The sequence below is a fragment of the Dendropsophus ebraccatus genome, chromosome 11, assembly GCF_027789765.1.
Source record: "Dendropsophus ebraccatus isolate aDenEbr1 chromosome 11, aDenEbr1.pat, whole genome shotgun sequence".
Classification (NCBI taxonomy): domain Eukaryota; kingdom Metazoa; phylum Chordata; class Amphibia; order Anura; family Hylidae; genus Dendropsophus; species Dendropsophus ebraccatus.
This window is the reverse complement of record NC_091464.1, coordinates 75,231,011-75,246,225: the sequence shown is the minus strand read 5'-3', so window position 1 is coordinate 75,246,225 and position 15,215 is coordinate 75,231,011. Positions and strand designations below refer to the sequence as shown.

Genomic DNA, 15,215 nt, shown 5'->3' with positions numbered 1-15,215 from the left:
ATGAAAATAGTCACTGCAGCACTCCAAGGTAACTCGTGTTCAAACGGTGAAGTTTATTTCTCCCACAAGATGCATTAGCGGGTGGGAGAAATAAACTTCACCGTTTAAACACGAGTTACCTTGGAGTGCTGCAGTGACTATTTTAGTTTTGTGGATATCCATACCCACAGTCCTCAAGGCTATACACTGCTGGCACCAACTGCGTATATATATATATATATATATTTTTACATACATTGGTACCTTGGTTTAAAAGTAACTTGGTGTAAGAGCGTTTTGGTTTAAGAGCTCACAGTTTTGCAAAATTGTGACTTGGTTTAAGTGCATTGCTTTGGTTTAAGAGCTCCCTGTACTGAGTGGGTGCGCGAGTGGTGAAGGGGCATGGTCTGCATAGCGGGGGTCACCTTCCAAATCATAGCAGATCCTCTTCAGGCTGGGGCTTACATCAGGGGACAGGACTGTGGAGGTAATCTCTTCACAACTGTAACCCTTCTCTCCCCGGACAGAAAGTGCTGCTATACTGTGCTCACCCTACACCCTGCTCATTCCTTCATGCTCCCTGCAGTCTGGCAACCCTTGTATTTCCCATCCTCTCCATTACTGTACAGTAACTTATAATATCACATATTCTGCTGTTTCTGAATGTTTGTTTCATTTGTTTTACATGTTATTCAGAATAATAAATCATTATTTTGGGGGGGTGGAACCAATTGTCTGCATTTTTATGATTTCTTATGGGAAAATTTGCTTTTGTTTAAGAGTGGATTTGGATTACAAGCACGGTCCTGGGACAAATTATGCTCGTAATCCAAGGCACCACTGTATGTGTGTATATATGTATATCACTCACCGGCCACTTTATTAGGTACACCTGTCCAACTGCACGTTACCACTTAATTTCTAATCAGCCAATCACATGGCGGCAACTCAGTGCATTTAGGCATGTAGACATGGTCAAGACAATCTCCTGCAGTTCAAACCGAGCATCAGTATGGGGAAGAAAGGTGATTTGAGGGCCTTTGAACGCGGCATGGTTGTTGGTGCCAGAAGGGCTGGTCTGAGTATTTCAGAAACTGCTGATCTACTGGGATTTTTACGCACAACCATCTCTACGGTTTACAGAGAATGGTCCGAAAAAGAAAAAACATCCAGTGAGCGGCAGTTCTGTGGGCGGAAATGCCTTGTTGATGCCAGAGGTCAGAGGAGAATGGGCAGACTGGTTCGAGCTGATAGAAAGGCAACAGTGACTCAAATAGCCAACCGTTACAACCAAGGTAGGCAGAAGAGAATCTCTGAACGCACAGTACGTCCAACTTTGAGGCAGATGGGCTACAGCAGCAGAAGACCACCCGTTACTAGCATGGTGGCCGGTGAGTGTATATATATATTATATATAAAATATACACACACACACACATACATACATACATACATAGGAAACAATCCAGTAGATCTTGTACTTTATTCATATAACTTATTCTGGTCTTAAAAGTCTAATTGGTGGTCCTAATCAGTGATTGACCCTTATCTCTTTGCTTACACAGGTAACAGTTGATAAGGAACGTCCACCGGACTCCCAACGAGCACAGATTAAACTGAATGAAATTGAAGTTCTACTGAATCTTTCCCCACTTAATATATATGGATCTTCTCGGCAGCTCTGGCTCTATAACAGGATGCCAGTAGATTAACATGATTTTTATCCTCACTTTTATGGTCCCCTTCAGCAGCAAGGCTACTAAACTCCTGCTGATTTATGAGATTGTTATCCTTCCCCTCAGAACGCTCCATCCATCACCCTATGTATGGATTTGGGCCATGCAATTCCACAGAACTGGTTTACTTATGTAAGTGACTGTCATAAAACCGCACTCCCAATTAGCTTTACATGTCCGCATCATGTTCCTAAATGACTATAGCTGACAGCTCGCCCTGATGTATGAGCAGCACCCCCTGCACCGTACATCCTGGACAACCATGTGAGCACAACACATTTTTTAAATGTTTCCCCATCCCAAGGAAGCTTTTAGGAAAATCCTAAATGGTTATATTTACACCTGGTATATATAGCCACCATGTGGGCATTGGTAGAAGTGGTACTATATATAAGTGTCAGTATATCAGCATGAGAACAGCATGGCATTTGGTCTTCTGACATGCTTGGCGAGGACGGGATGCCGCTGTACACAAGTGATATTCTATAATGATATCCAATATGTACCAGAGACGAGAAACGCATGGAAGATGGGATTCCTGGTCACTTCTGGAAAATCATAAAATATATTTATTCTAAGAACCATCCCGAACCTCAATCATATTATGTGCTGGATACTAGATTAGTACATGCACTGTTAGCTAGGGACCAGTCTGATATCATCATCATCTAAGGCTTATTCTATATCACATCCATCCATACACTATCTCAGATTTACCCAGTATGTACTAACATCTATTGATCATCTATCTATCTATCATAACATATATATATATATATTAATCCTATTATGTGTCACTAGATGAGTACATGCACTGATAATCTAGGGACCATTCTGTGTCATTTCCATCAATACCCTCCCTCTCTCTATTCATCTACCTCCTGTTTATCTAATATCCATCTACTAATATCTATTAATCATCTTGTATCTATCATCTCATAGCTACTATCTACTGTATGTTATATGTGCCTGTCCATGTATTATCTATCTTCTATCTCTCTAGCTATCCAGCCATCCACCCACCCAAATCTACTGTATGTCTCTCATCTATCTATACACTTATATTGCCGTTATTCTATTCTCTCTCTATTCTAATCTCAGCCGTATCTCCTATATCTATCTTTCTTATTACTATCTTCTGTATTTTAAACCTACCAATCATATAAAATCTATTAATTCATCTATCCATGTTATAATTAGGTTATCTATCCGCCCATCCATCGCAATCTCGTATATCTATACCATTGCCATCTCGTATATCTATCCATCCATCTTATAAAATCTAATGTTGTATCTGTTGTTCTAATATCTATATATCAATTGAATATTTATCATGTATGTACAGTATCTGTTTAGCAATAAAATAAATATCTATGTAAAATGTCTCATCTGTATGTCTGTCTATCTCTACTATCTCTCTGCCCCCCATATCTATCTATCTATCTATCTATCATTTACAAGCATACATTTCTTCCTCACTGTTACCTGCCAAAATATAAGATCAGGATTAGGTATGTGGAGCATTTATGCTGATTTACGTATCAATAAATATTTTTTTTGACAAACACAAATATTAAGGCTGCATTCACACATTCACTATTATGACTGCAATTGTCCGCAGACAGTTATATAAGTGTGAATGGTTTAAAATTATCAGTATTTTTTAAAGATTTGCGAACATTCCTTCCAAAAAAATTACAGAGGCTCCCATAGATTTCTATGAGACAATCTGTGCCACAATAACAGTCTGTACTGTACGAATCCGTAAAACTATGGACAGTGTGAACAGCCCAATTGAAATAAATGGGTGCTAAATTTTTCTGTAATCTCAGACCCCCAATTAACAGCAATTTCAGGATCAGCTCAGTAGAGTTTAAAAAAATGTAATGGATCTATAAAAATCTCTGGATTTTCTTTCTTTTTTTTTGTTATTCTTGTTTTGTTTTTGCATCTATACATTCTAACTATATATTTTTTATTTTTTCCATGGGGTCATAAAAAAAAAAAAATTACACCAGTGTTTAAAGCCTCCGTGTCACTTAAAGGGAACCGATCAGCCCAATCGGGCTGATATGGTTCACTGAACCACTGTATACAGCTTCTGCAGCAGACACGGCACTTTAATCCCCCGGGCGCGTGACAGGCAGAGGCGGGGAGGTAGTCATCTGGGCGGCTCCCCGCCCATATCTAGTCACCGCTCTCTGCCTGTCAGCGCACTCGGGAGGGAGGGAATGAATGACAGACAGAGAGGTCCCTTACTGGCCTCTCTGCCTGTCAATCATCCCTCGGAGCGCACTGGCAGGCAGAGCGTGGTGACTAGAAACGGGCGGGGAGCTGCCCAGATGACTACCTCCCCAGCTCTGCCTGTCACACGCCTGGTGGATTAAAAGGCTTTTTTTTCGGGTATACAGCTACTGCCGATACATGCAGCGGCTGCTGCAGGAGCTGTATACAGCAGTTAAGGGAACCATATCAGCCCGATTAGGCTGATTGGTTTCCTTAAAAAAAAAAAAAAAAAGGTTTTGATTGGTCAGCGTTTAGACTCAATTTGCTAGAATGAGCAGGGACAGAAGGGCACAGCTGAGCGCCTCTCTCCTGCTCCCTATTATACAGACAGTCCCTTAGACCAGTCATCTGGTTCCCCCAACAGGTCATGTTTTGAGGATTTCCTTAAGGCCCTATTCCACGGAACGACTGTCGTTTGTATTCGGCCGATATCGGCCGCTACGAACGATAATCGTCCCGTGGAATAGAGTGCAACAATCAGCCGACATCATTCATGTCGGCTGATCTTTGCAGACGCTTGTTTTTCAACATGTTGAAAAACAAGCGACTGATACAGCAACGATATGCTGCCGTCGCTCCGTTGAATAGGAGCGTCGGCAGCAGACGCTGCTGTATCCTATGGGCTGCCCGGACGATCAGCGATCCTCCGAGCAGCCCCCCCCGCAACTCCCCGCTGCCCCTCCCGCACTCACCCGCTCGCTGCAGCCGCGCTGAATAGCGGCGGCAGCGAGCGGGGAACGAGGAGCAAACGAGTGCTGAGAGCGCTCGTTTACTTCTCTTAACGACCGGTGGACATGGCACATGGCACAGGGCTGGGATAGAAGAAACCTGGGCACTTATCTCCAACTCATTCTAGTAACTCACTCCCAACTGACCAAAACCTTTGTTAAAAGATTTTAAAAGTGACTGTACCCATTTAACGTAAAGTTTTTTTGTTGTTGATTTTTTATATACTCCTCCATTATTGTAGCAACTATAAAATCATTACAAATGGTTGAGATTCAGACAGAATGACTAATAATAATAATAATAATAATAAATAATAATAATAATAATAAATAATAATAAATTGTGCTAAAACTATAAAAGCCTTTTGGAATTATTTGTGCACTTTATGGATAATACATGACTCACGCTATATAGGAACAGGATCCTAGCATGTTAGGTGTGAATAGTTAACAAATGTAACAATGTTACTATGAAGAAGGGCTTTGTTCTGCCTTGGCCTTCATAATATATATATATATATATATATATATATATATATATATATATATATATAACGTTACAATGGAGATTATAAAATGTAACCGTACTGTAACCTGCCTTTTCTGTGTTCCAGGAGGACAGGACATTCCCAGCGGGAGATCAGTGAGAACGCATTAAATTTCCCTGCTGTGTTCTATAGTGTCCAGGGAAACCCATTCCCATAGAGTGCCCTCCTTTACAGGCCTAAAGAGAGACAATACAAAGAACCAGCCCCAATCATTCATTCATCCTCTTGTTAAGAGGCACAAGCAGGGGGGGGGATTCTGGGAATTGTGAGCAAACACACTAAACATAAGCGACAAGTTGCACAATGACTTCCCTGAGACTTCCCACCCTTTCCTGGAGCAACGCAGTAAGATAAAACAGTGCAGGATTCATCCATTCTATAGGACTGACTGCTATAAATAATGGACAGACAATGTGCTGACTATTGTACGCACTTCTATATAAAAAAGTTGGGTTTTAACAAGTGCAAGAAGAAAATAAAATATGGAAAAATTTGTTACTTTTGTTCTAGAAGCAGGTTATTTATTTGTTTACTATTGTTATTCTGCACAAATAATTTATTTACTTTAGTATAATAAGTATGTACTGTATAATTATAGTGTGTATATATAACTTTTTACTTTTACTTAAGGATGATCTCACTTTTTTACTTTGTATTTACAACCTTAAAAAGAAAAACAAACAAAAGCACACAGCTTTTGCCTTTTTGGAGGTGGAAATTTTTTTAAAGTATTATATTTGTTGCAGATTGTGGAGTTCTAGATCATGCGGACGATTTTCAGATCTACCACATGCCCTATTACATATGGCTATTCTGCTGTTGCAAATCTACAACTCCCATCGTGCCCTGATGAGGAACACTGCCCTATCTGATACAGAAAGAAACACTGTTGTTTTATATGGCAGAGCTTATATCCACACAAAAGTGCATGTGAACTTTAGTATGGATTTGGTGCAGATTTTTAGGTTGGTCCCTATACACATATATATGCTTTATACACATTACAGTGAATGACGTGAGCAGCTGGTCTTCTTCAGGCCACATTTTACAACCTGCAGATATTCATTAAGCGGCAGAGGAGAAAACAGAAAAATTTCAGTTTTTTTTTTTTTTTTTTAATAGTTTTAGAAGATGCCTGGTTTATACTATTGTTTGAACATTTTGAACCCCCCATTCAAGTCAATGTGGGAAATTTGCAACAAAAATCGACCTGCTACGCATATAAAAATTTACACTTCAGAGTAGTTTGCCTGTAGAAAAAGTCTACAGTTTGGGACAAAGCATTACTGTCACTTAAAAATAAAAAAATGAGTCAAATGGTTCGATTGGTCAGGGTCTGTGTGTTCAGGGTTTGCCTGACATAGCCATGATGTTTAGAGATGGATAGATACTGGGCTAATGCAGATTGAAGCGCTTGGCTGTGTGTTTCTCCCACCTAGTGGGGATCTAAAAATCCACACCCCATTGAAAAATAACCTATAGGCTATATAGTGTAACAATAAAGGCAAATTACGGCCGTTATTAATGATCAGGATCATAGCCTCAACATGTCTGGATGACAGTGACGCGTTCAACTCTCTTCCAGCTGCTGTATAACACTATGGTTTTTCATAAGTCTGCATGGACAATCCATGCGTGCCCATCTTGGAAAAAAAAAAGCCTAAAAATGTGTCTTCTCATATTCCCCATAGGAGGTCATGTAATTCTTTCCAGTCTGACACATTGCTCGCTGCTGCCACCTCTGTCCCTGTCAGGAACTGTCCAGAGCAGCAGCAAATCCCCAAAGAAACCCTTTCCTGCTCTGGACAATTCCTGACAGGGACAGAGATGGCAGCAGAGAGCACTGTGTCAGACTGGAAAGAATACACCACTTCCTGCAGGGCATACAGCAGCTAAGAAGTACCAGAATATTTTTTTATAGAACCAAGTTACAAGTAAGGGTTTTCCATATATGTACCCCTTTAAGTAAACCCAGCAGGTTCTGGGTGTTAGCTGCAGCATATATACAGTAAATCACAAGCAGAATATGCCCAATAAAAGAAGAATCCCACCCCTATCCTAAACTAGCTATATATGGGTAATAAACCTTGTTTGGATTTTTCCCCCTTCTTTTTAAGTGTCACAATGTGATGCCAATATAACGTACATGTGATGTTTTATCCCTTTTATGTTCTCTAGTTACTTTAGATTTATAGCTATTACATGGTCCAGCTCCCTAGCTATCTGCTCACATAGATAATATGTTTCACGGTACAGCCATTCATATATCGCTCCTCTCCATGTCTGTATGGCATTTTTGTGGTCCCCAGCACCCGCTCCGGCAGCGCTCAGTCATGTAGTCATTGTCACTGGTGCCCTGGTATGTGCCGCACATTGTACATGGGAAAGCTGACGGGACTGGACCTCCACGGGCAGCCACCTGTCCTCCAGCAGTGTCAAGCTCCTTTCTTAGCCCAGTCTGACAGACATCTGTTTGCAAATAGTAGCTATAAAAACACAACCGCCCCCCTACTATCCCCAAAAATGTCTAACTAATTCAGAGGAATGTAAAGCATGTCATCCTCCTGGTATCTGAGGAGGGGACGGGAGAACGCAGAGGCTGGGGCCACCAATCATTAATACTGGATCCTAAACCCTCATGTCTGTAGTAACTTCAATATAGTCAGGAAGAGATTTTGTACATTTTATTACTATATATTTTTATAGTTTTTAGAGGTTTCATTTTGGGCCTTGTTATAGATTCTCACAGTCCCGGATCCCTTGATGAAAACCAGACTGGCCCCTTTGTTGTCAGTGGGGGCCACTGGGCACCGTGCGGTCCTGTCATCTTGTACAGTCATCGGGATCACTGTTCTACTCTTAAGATGGTGCAGAATAATGAAAATGCTTGAAACGGTTATCCAGGCTTAGAAAACATGTCCCGCTTTCTTCCAGAAAGAGCACCTTGCTTGTCCTTATCTTGGGTGTAGGTTTGCAGCTCAGTACCATTAAGGTGAATGGAGCTGAATTGTACTACCAGTCACAACCTGAGGACAGGGGTGGTACTGCTTGCTTACTGAGCCCATAATCGTGCAGCAAGGGATGTATAATATATATATAGTAAGCGATGTCTGTGCAGCCCTTGTAATAAACTATACTCACCGCTACGCGCTCCCTGATGTCCTGCTAGTTTTGGCACATTCTCTGGCTGCAGCACACTTCAGAAACTACGGGGAGCGGCTCAGCCAATCACTGGCCACGGCGCACTTCCGACACAACGGGGAGCCGCTCAGCCAATCACTGGCCATGGCGCACTTCAGACTTCAGACACAACGGGGAGCCGCTCAGCCAATCACTGGCTACAGCCCACTTCAGACACAACGGGGAGCCGCTCAGCCAATCACTGGCTCCAGCGCACTTCAGACACTGTAGGGAGCGAGCCAAAGCTAGCAGGCATCAGGGAGCGTGGAAAGGTAAGTATTGTTTATTATTTTCTTTATAGATTCGTCAGCCGTTGGCCGTGCATCGCAATTAGAAGTAGCAATGTGCAGCCGGCGGCTGATGATGATTTTAGGTCAGGACCTAAAGACTAGGGATGAGAGAACCGGCCGAGGTTCGAGTTCGTATGAGGACTGCCTGGAAAACTGGGATACAGCCATAGCCATAGGCTGTATCCCAGTTTTCTAGACGGTCCTCAGGTTGTATTCACCCTCTCCATGGAGCGGGCAGACAGCGGGAATCAGAAGCCGATAGTTCAGGTTCATACGAACCCGAACCTCAGCCGGTTCGCCCATCCCTACTAAAGACATGATCAGCTGATGATCATTGTCATCGACTGATCGTTGTTTTTATTACACTGAGCCATGATCTACCGAATCAGCCTGTTTCAGCAGATTATCGCTCTGTGTAATAGGGCCCCTTAAAGATGGCCATACATTGCATTTTTTTAAAAGGGATTTTCCCATCTCATATAGTTAGACTTGTAGGATTTGTTTACAAATACATTCATTTACCAAACTTGCCTCCTCCTACCCTTGATATGCTGCTCTTCTCCCCCATGTGCTGTCATACAGACCACCTGCACACAGTAACTGCTTGTAGTTTATAATCCGTATATACTATGGAATCCGCACAGAGAAGTTGCGGCGGATTGTGACGCTCATACCTGCTCATGGTGGCGTGCATCTCCACCCGTCCAATAGACTCAGTTCTATGGGCAGGTGAATTACGCCGTCCGCCAAAAGAATTGAAATGTAAATTCGTTTGGCAGATGGTGGAATCGGCCCGGCCATAGAATGATGTCTTTGGAGCCAGCGGAGATGTGCACATTCACTCACCATGCCCTGACTAATATGAACCAGCAGAGCTGCAGTGTAAAGCATGGTGTATAGCAGCAGCCTGATCCCAACACAGACTAGCTGTGTCCTAATGTAGAAGAGCACAAAGTGACCACAACGTCCGCACTGCAGTACAGCACTGCCTATTGCCTATGCATTATAAGCAGCATGATGAGAGTTGTAGTTTTAAACCAGATGATAAAGTGATGGGACTTTATAAGATGGAATTCACCCCTTATTGGTGGGACTATTATTTGGGCAGCAGCACTATGTGGGCATGGGATGGAAGTATTCAGGTAAACAGTGGGGGAGATTTATCAAACATGGTGTAAAGTGAAACTGGCTCAGTTGCCCCTAGCAACCAATCAGATTCCACTTTTCACTCCTCACAGACTCTTTTGAAAATGAAAGGTGGAATCTGATTGGTTGCTAGGGGCGACTGAGCCAGTTTCACTTTACACCATGTTTGATAAATCTCCCCAGTGTGTATGTATGTGAGCTGTGTATATAGCGTATATATCTGGAAGCTTCCTAGGAATGCCTTGTCACCCAGGCTGCAGCTGGTTATAAATACATGGCCGCTCTCCCCTGTCTCAGCACCGCGCTGTCACATAGTTACCTCCGCCATGGGACCACATGGGAGACGCTGGGCATTCCACATTCCTCACATGATTAAAATACACAAGGTGACAATGGGACAATTGCAGCACGGAGCAGTTGTTTCTGCCATAGCTGAATGTAAGGCTGGGACATGCGGGGCAACCTGCGGCTAATGACTGGGGACTATCTCATTCCATGGATTGGAATCCACAGACGGTGTAAAGCTGGGGAGGGGGGTCACATTACCAAACAGCATATTTAGGATCCCACATAGACAGTGAGAATACTGGATGATGAGACCACGGCCGGTATCACTACTTATACTGGACAGCACCATGGCCAAAAGACATTCTCTGACTAATGGAGCTGAAACATGGCCGCTGCGGCTTGGGGTTTCGTTGTATCCATGTTTTTCAGGCAGTCCTCGTGTCGTTTTCGTGTGAACCCAAACTTTTGGCAAGTTCGCTCATCTCTAACAATGATCTACGAAAAAGTGGTATGGATATCAGATACGGCAGTGCCTAAGTGTCCTAAGACCACAGCTACCCCCGCAGTCATCCCCTATTCTCCTGGTATTGAGAGAATAGGAACCAGCTTGCAAACTCCTAAACAACCAGAATTTTTTTTTCTTTCAAATCAACTGGTGTCAGAAAATTATACAGATTTGAAATTTACTTCTATTTAAAAAAAAAAACTCCAGTCTTCCAGGACTTATCAGCTGTGGTATGCCCTGCAGGGAGTGGTGTATTCTTTCCAGTCTGACACAATGCTCTTTGCTGTCACCTCTGTCCATGTCAGGAACTGTCCAGAGCAGCAGCAAATCAGTACTTATAGATTTTCTCTTTTGTAATATGTTCTTAAAAAAAAAACTAATAAAAACATTGAACAAGAAAACCTTCCCTGACATGGACAGAGATGGCACAGTGTCAGTCAGGAAACCATAACACCACTTCCTGCAGGACATACAGCAGCTGATAAGTACTGGAAGTCAAGATTTTTAAAAGAAAGTAAATTATAAATCTATATACTGTAACTTTTTAACACCATCCGACCAGGATCTCCCCCCCCCCCGCCTGAGTACCCCTTTAAGGATACAAAGTAAAAATGTAATGTGTTTCAGTTTATAGCACATGGACTGAAATGCGTTGAATTGTACTTTTTATCCTTATATCAAATTTTATTGGCTACTTGAAACCCACAAGCACTTATTTTTAACCTGGGATTGTTCCTTTTCCCTCCAACCTTGTCCTAGTTGTTCAAAATGCGCAGTATGGTTATGTTCACACATCGTAAATAATGCCTTTTTTTATAATAATGAACATTTTGAAGGACAGTCATAATGATCATTATCAACTGCCATAATTAAAAAAATATATATATACTTTTTTCACTTTAAAAATTGATGTGTTAACATAGCCGCCTTTAGGGTGGCTTCACACACACCGTATCGCAGTGAATTTTCTGCTGCAGCTACGCAGCAGATTTGATGTAAGTAACTGAACACAGCATCAAATCTGCACCATCAAATCTGCTGCTGATCTGCTGCACATCGGTCGTGTGTGTTAGCACCCACTGTCATCCGATCTGAGAATGAAATACGCCCATTGAAGTCTATGGTGGGGCATTAAAATGCGCCTGTATTTTATCATCCGTTCAATTCAAGTTTCAGTCTAGAAGACGCCAGTAAATATAAGCTGAAGGCATTCATCTGACATACACCAATCTGGATGACGGACGTATTTCCATGCATTCAGGTCACAAGAAGCCGCCAGTATTTTTGCTTGTAAATGTAAAACCATAGGAATAAACAATGATTGTAAAACCTCAACAATGACGTTTTTTGGCCGATCAACCGCAACACAGATGCTGCCGTATATGTGATCTCAGCCATACAGTCATGGGGGAGATTTATGAAAAAAGTTGAGCCAATGCCCACAGCAACTTCTCAGCTTCTATATAGGAGAAGCAATCTGTTCTGTAGCATTGGGTGACTGCAGCAGTTGTGATAAATCTCCCCGACTGGCTGCTGGCGTGGTTATGTGTTTGGGCAGCGTCCTCATCCTGATACATAATATATACGTATTTGTCACCCACAGCTAACGTTCTCCTCTTCCCCATCAGAGGCCGCAGTATTGTGCCAGCGTACAAGGCTGATGATTTCATTACCATGTATCAGGCCCATGTGAGCCAGCTTAAGGTTTATCGCCAATGCTGGGGGGAGGGGAGGGGGGCAGCCATGGAATAAGTGAGTTTACTGGAAGTGCACTAAATATCTCGGACTATAGAAAAAATTTAGTGTGATGTTGCAGCAGCAGCTCAGAATGGAGGCATGTGCCAAGCTAAGCTGGCGCTGACCGCTCTGGGCACCGTTCCCCAGCCAGGCGCTTCCTAGGCGGCCGAAATAACGCATTTTGCATCAAAATTCAATTCATGGATACTAAAAACCTGGTGTAGCCAACATTGTGCTTTATCGCCCCAGTGATAAATCAGGACGCCCGGCAATAAAGAACCAGGCACTTAATATAATGGACAGCTGGAGCGTTTAACCCCGAATCTGCTGGTTCAGTAGAAGTTTTCTGTAGAAGCAGTGGAGAATAAGGGCCCTATTACACGGGACGGTTATCGTGCAAAAATTGTTATACCGTTCGGATTTAAACGATAATCGTTCTGTGTAATTGCAGGCAATGATTGAAAAAGCGTTCATATATCGTTGATCGTTGATTTAGATCTGAACCTAAAATTATCGTTAATCGTTCGCTGTAATTCCACGTTTGTTCGCTGTAGTTCCGCATTTTTTCACTAATCGTTCAGTGTAATTGCACATGGTTCATTGTTTTGCTGGGATCAGAAGGAATAAACGATCATAGTAACGATCACAACAACGATCGTAAATAAGGACCTTCGTTCTGTGTAATATGGTGAACGATTTCAGATTAACGATAAACAATCTCACTTGCAATCGCTTATCGTTAGTCGTTAATCGTTAAATATTGATCTGTGTAATAGGACCCTAAGGTGGGGTGCACATATAGGGGAGTGGGTCCAAAACTCTCAAAAAGGGTCAGATCTTTCCATTATAGAGTGGGGTCCAGTCCTGGCTACAGATACTGACATGTGGACCCAGATCTTATGCACACAGCCACATTGCAGATCTGTATGAGGTGTCACGAGCCATAATACAGTATTCATAGAAGTTTACAGGACTATCCTTTAAGTCAGTACGCTCCAGTGGTCGCAAGACTACAACACCCATCATGCCCAGACAGTGGCATGATAGGCTTTTTTGTTTTGCAACACTTGGAAAAGGACAGGTTGGCTAACACTGCTTTATGGTATGTACACCTTCAGCTGTAAGGGCATGATGGAAGTTGTAGTTCTGCACAAGCTGGAGGGCCAAAGGTTCCTCATACCTGCTTCTAGTTGTGCAAATAAAGAGCCGAGGGTTAGCCAACAATGCTCTATGGCATGGGTAGGGAACACTGGCTCTCCAGCTGTTGCAAAACTACAACTCCCATCATGCCTGCACAGCTAAAGCTTTGGCTGTCCAGGCATGATGGGAGTTGTAGCTTTGCAACATGGGTGTTGTAGTTTTGCAACAGTTGGAGAGACATAGGACGGCTCATACTGCTGTATAGTATATACATTTTCAACTGTAAGAGCATGATGAGAGTTGTAGTTTTGCAACAGCTCAAGAGCCACAGGTTGGTCAACCTTACTCTGTAGTGTGTACATATTCAGCCGTATGGGCATAATGGGAGTTGTAGTTTAGTGATAGCTCCAGAGCCGCAGGTTGGATAACCCTGCTGCTCTATATATCTTAAGCTGTAGGGTCATGATGAGAGTTGTAGTTAAGAGACCCTACTCTATAGTATGTACACCTTCAGCTGTCTGGGCACGATGGGAGTTGTAGTTTTGTAACAGAGAGCCACAGGTGGGGGACACTAGCCTATAGAAAGGAGAATCTCTCTGTATGGTGGCACTATACGGCAACACAAGGAGTCATAGTGCCAGAATCCCATTTATCATCAATATAACAACACATAGGGGCTGCAATCTGATGGTATTGATCTGGAATTAAGGGTCCTTTATAAATAATAATAATTGATCGGGTTATGGAGTATGGGACAATTCTTCCCCAATGCATTGTCTATACGGCACCATGTACAATGCCAATGGGCACTAGTGAAACAATACCAGGGTGAATTCCCTATATAGGACAGTATTCCATTTACATTGACTTTATCTGCAGTACAAAAATAACATTTTGAAAACTTTCACGATTAAGCAGCCTATAAGGATTACCTCCATCATATCGCTGGGTTACGCCACCTCTTACACATGCTCTGGCTCATAGGCGGGCACACTTTTCCCAACTTCTGAGTATTACTTAGAATAAAGTTGATAGACTCTCTCTTATGATGGATACAAGTTGTCCAGGCCTAATAATAACAATCCATAGTATCAATGCTGTATTGTTAACCCCCTTTCTGCCAGTGATAACTATACAACCCCCTCTTAGCCTGGCATGGATTTATTACCATAGTGACACTGCCAAGGACACCAGTACACAAGTCAGCAGAATACAATAGGATGGAAGATGATGATGATACATTGTTTCCATACTCCAGCAGCACAAGCTGATACAATGTAACAACCTCTCCCCTGTGTATAGAGGATAGAGCACAGGATGTTGTGCTCTATGCTCCCCACCACCCACCCAGGACAATGCTGGGAGCACAAAGCAGCCACAGAAAGACCTGTTCACAACTCAGGAGGAGCAGAGAACAAAAGTGAGAGAACCCCTGCAAAACTGAGAGAGAAACCCCCCAAAACTTACAGCAAACAGCAACCAAGTGTCCCAGGAGTAAGAGCCAGGCAGGGAGCTTCATCTTGTGCTGAGGAATAAGAGAGGACAGGGGAGCAGAGAGTTCAGATCCAGGGCAGCAGCAACCACTACTGAGAGTCAATGCGACCAACACACTGCTGCTGCTTCTAACGAGGAGGTCTGAGCCGTCTGAATAG

At 42.7% G+C, this 15,215-nt stretch overlaps 1 protein-coding gene and 1 long non-coding RNA gene across 5 annotated transcripts in view; one reads left to right on the top strand and one right to left on the bottom strand.

The window, feature by feature from the left end:
- Window positions 1-5,724, top strand: part of LOC138767987 (uncharacterized) — a 29,153-nt gene extending 23,429 nt beyond the window's left edge. For all 3 annotated transcript variants that reach the window (XR_011358896.1, XR_011358897.1, XR_011358898.1), the window contains exons 2-3: window positions 1,545-1,847; window positions 5,344-5,724. This is a non-coding gene — a long non-coding RNA (uncharacterized lncRNA). The remainder of the gene's footprint in view (window positions 1-1,544; window positions 1,848-5,343) is intronic.
- Window positions 1-15,215, bottom strand: part of JAM2 (junctional adhesion molecule 2) — a 76,113-nt gene extending 60,898 nt beyond the window's left edge. Inside the window, exon 1 of one of the 2 annotated variants that reach the window (XM_069945329.1) lies at window positions 15,031-15,215. In XM_069945329.1, coding sequence (XP_069801430.1) covers window positions 15,031-15,082 — 52 coding nt within the window. In that variant the 5' untranslated portion in view covers window positions 15,083-15,215. The remainder of the gene's footprint in view (window positions 1-15,030) is intronic. The other variant, XM_069945328.1, reaches the window with a different exon arrangement.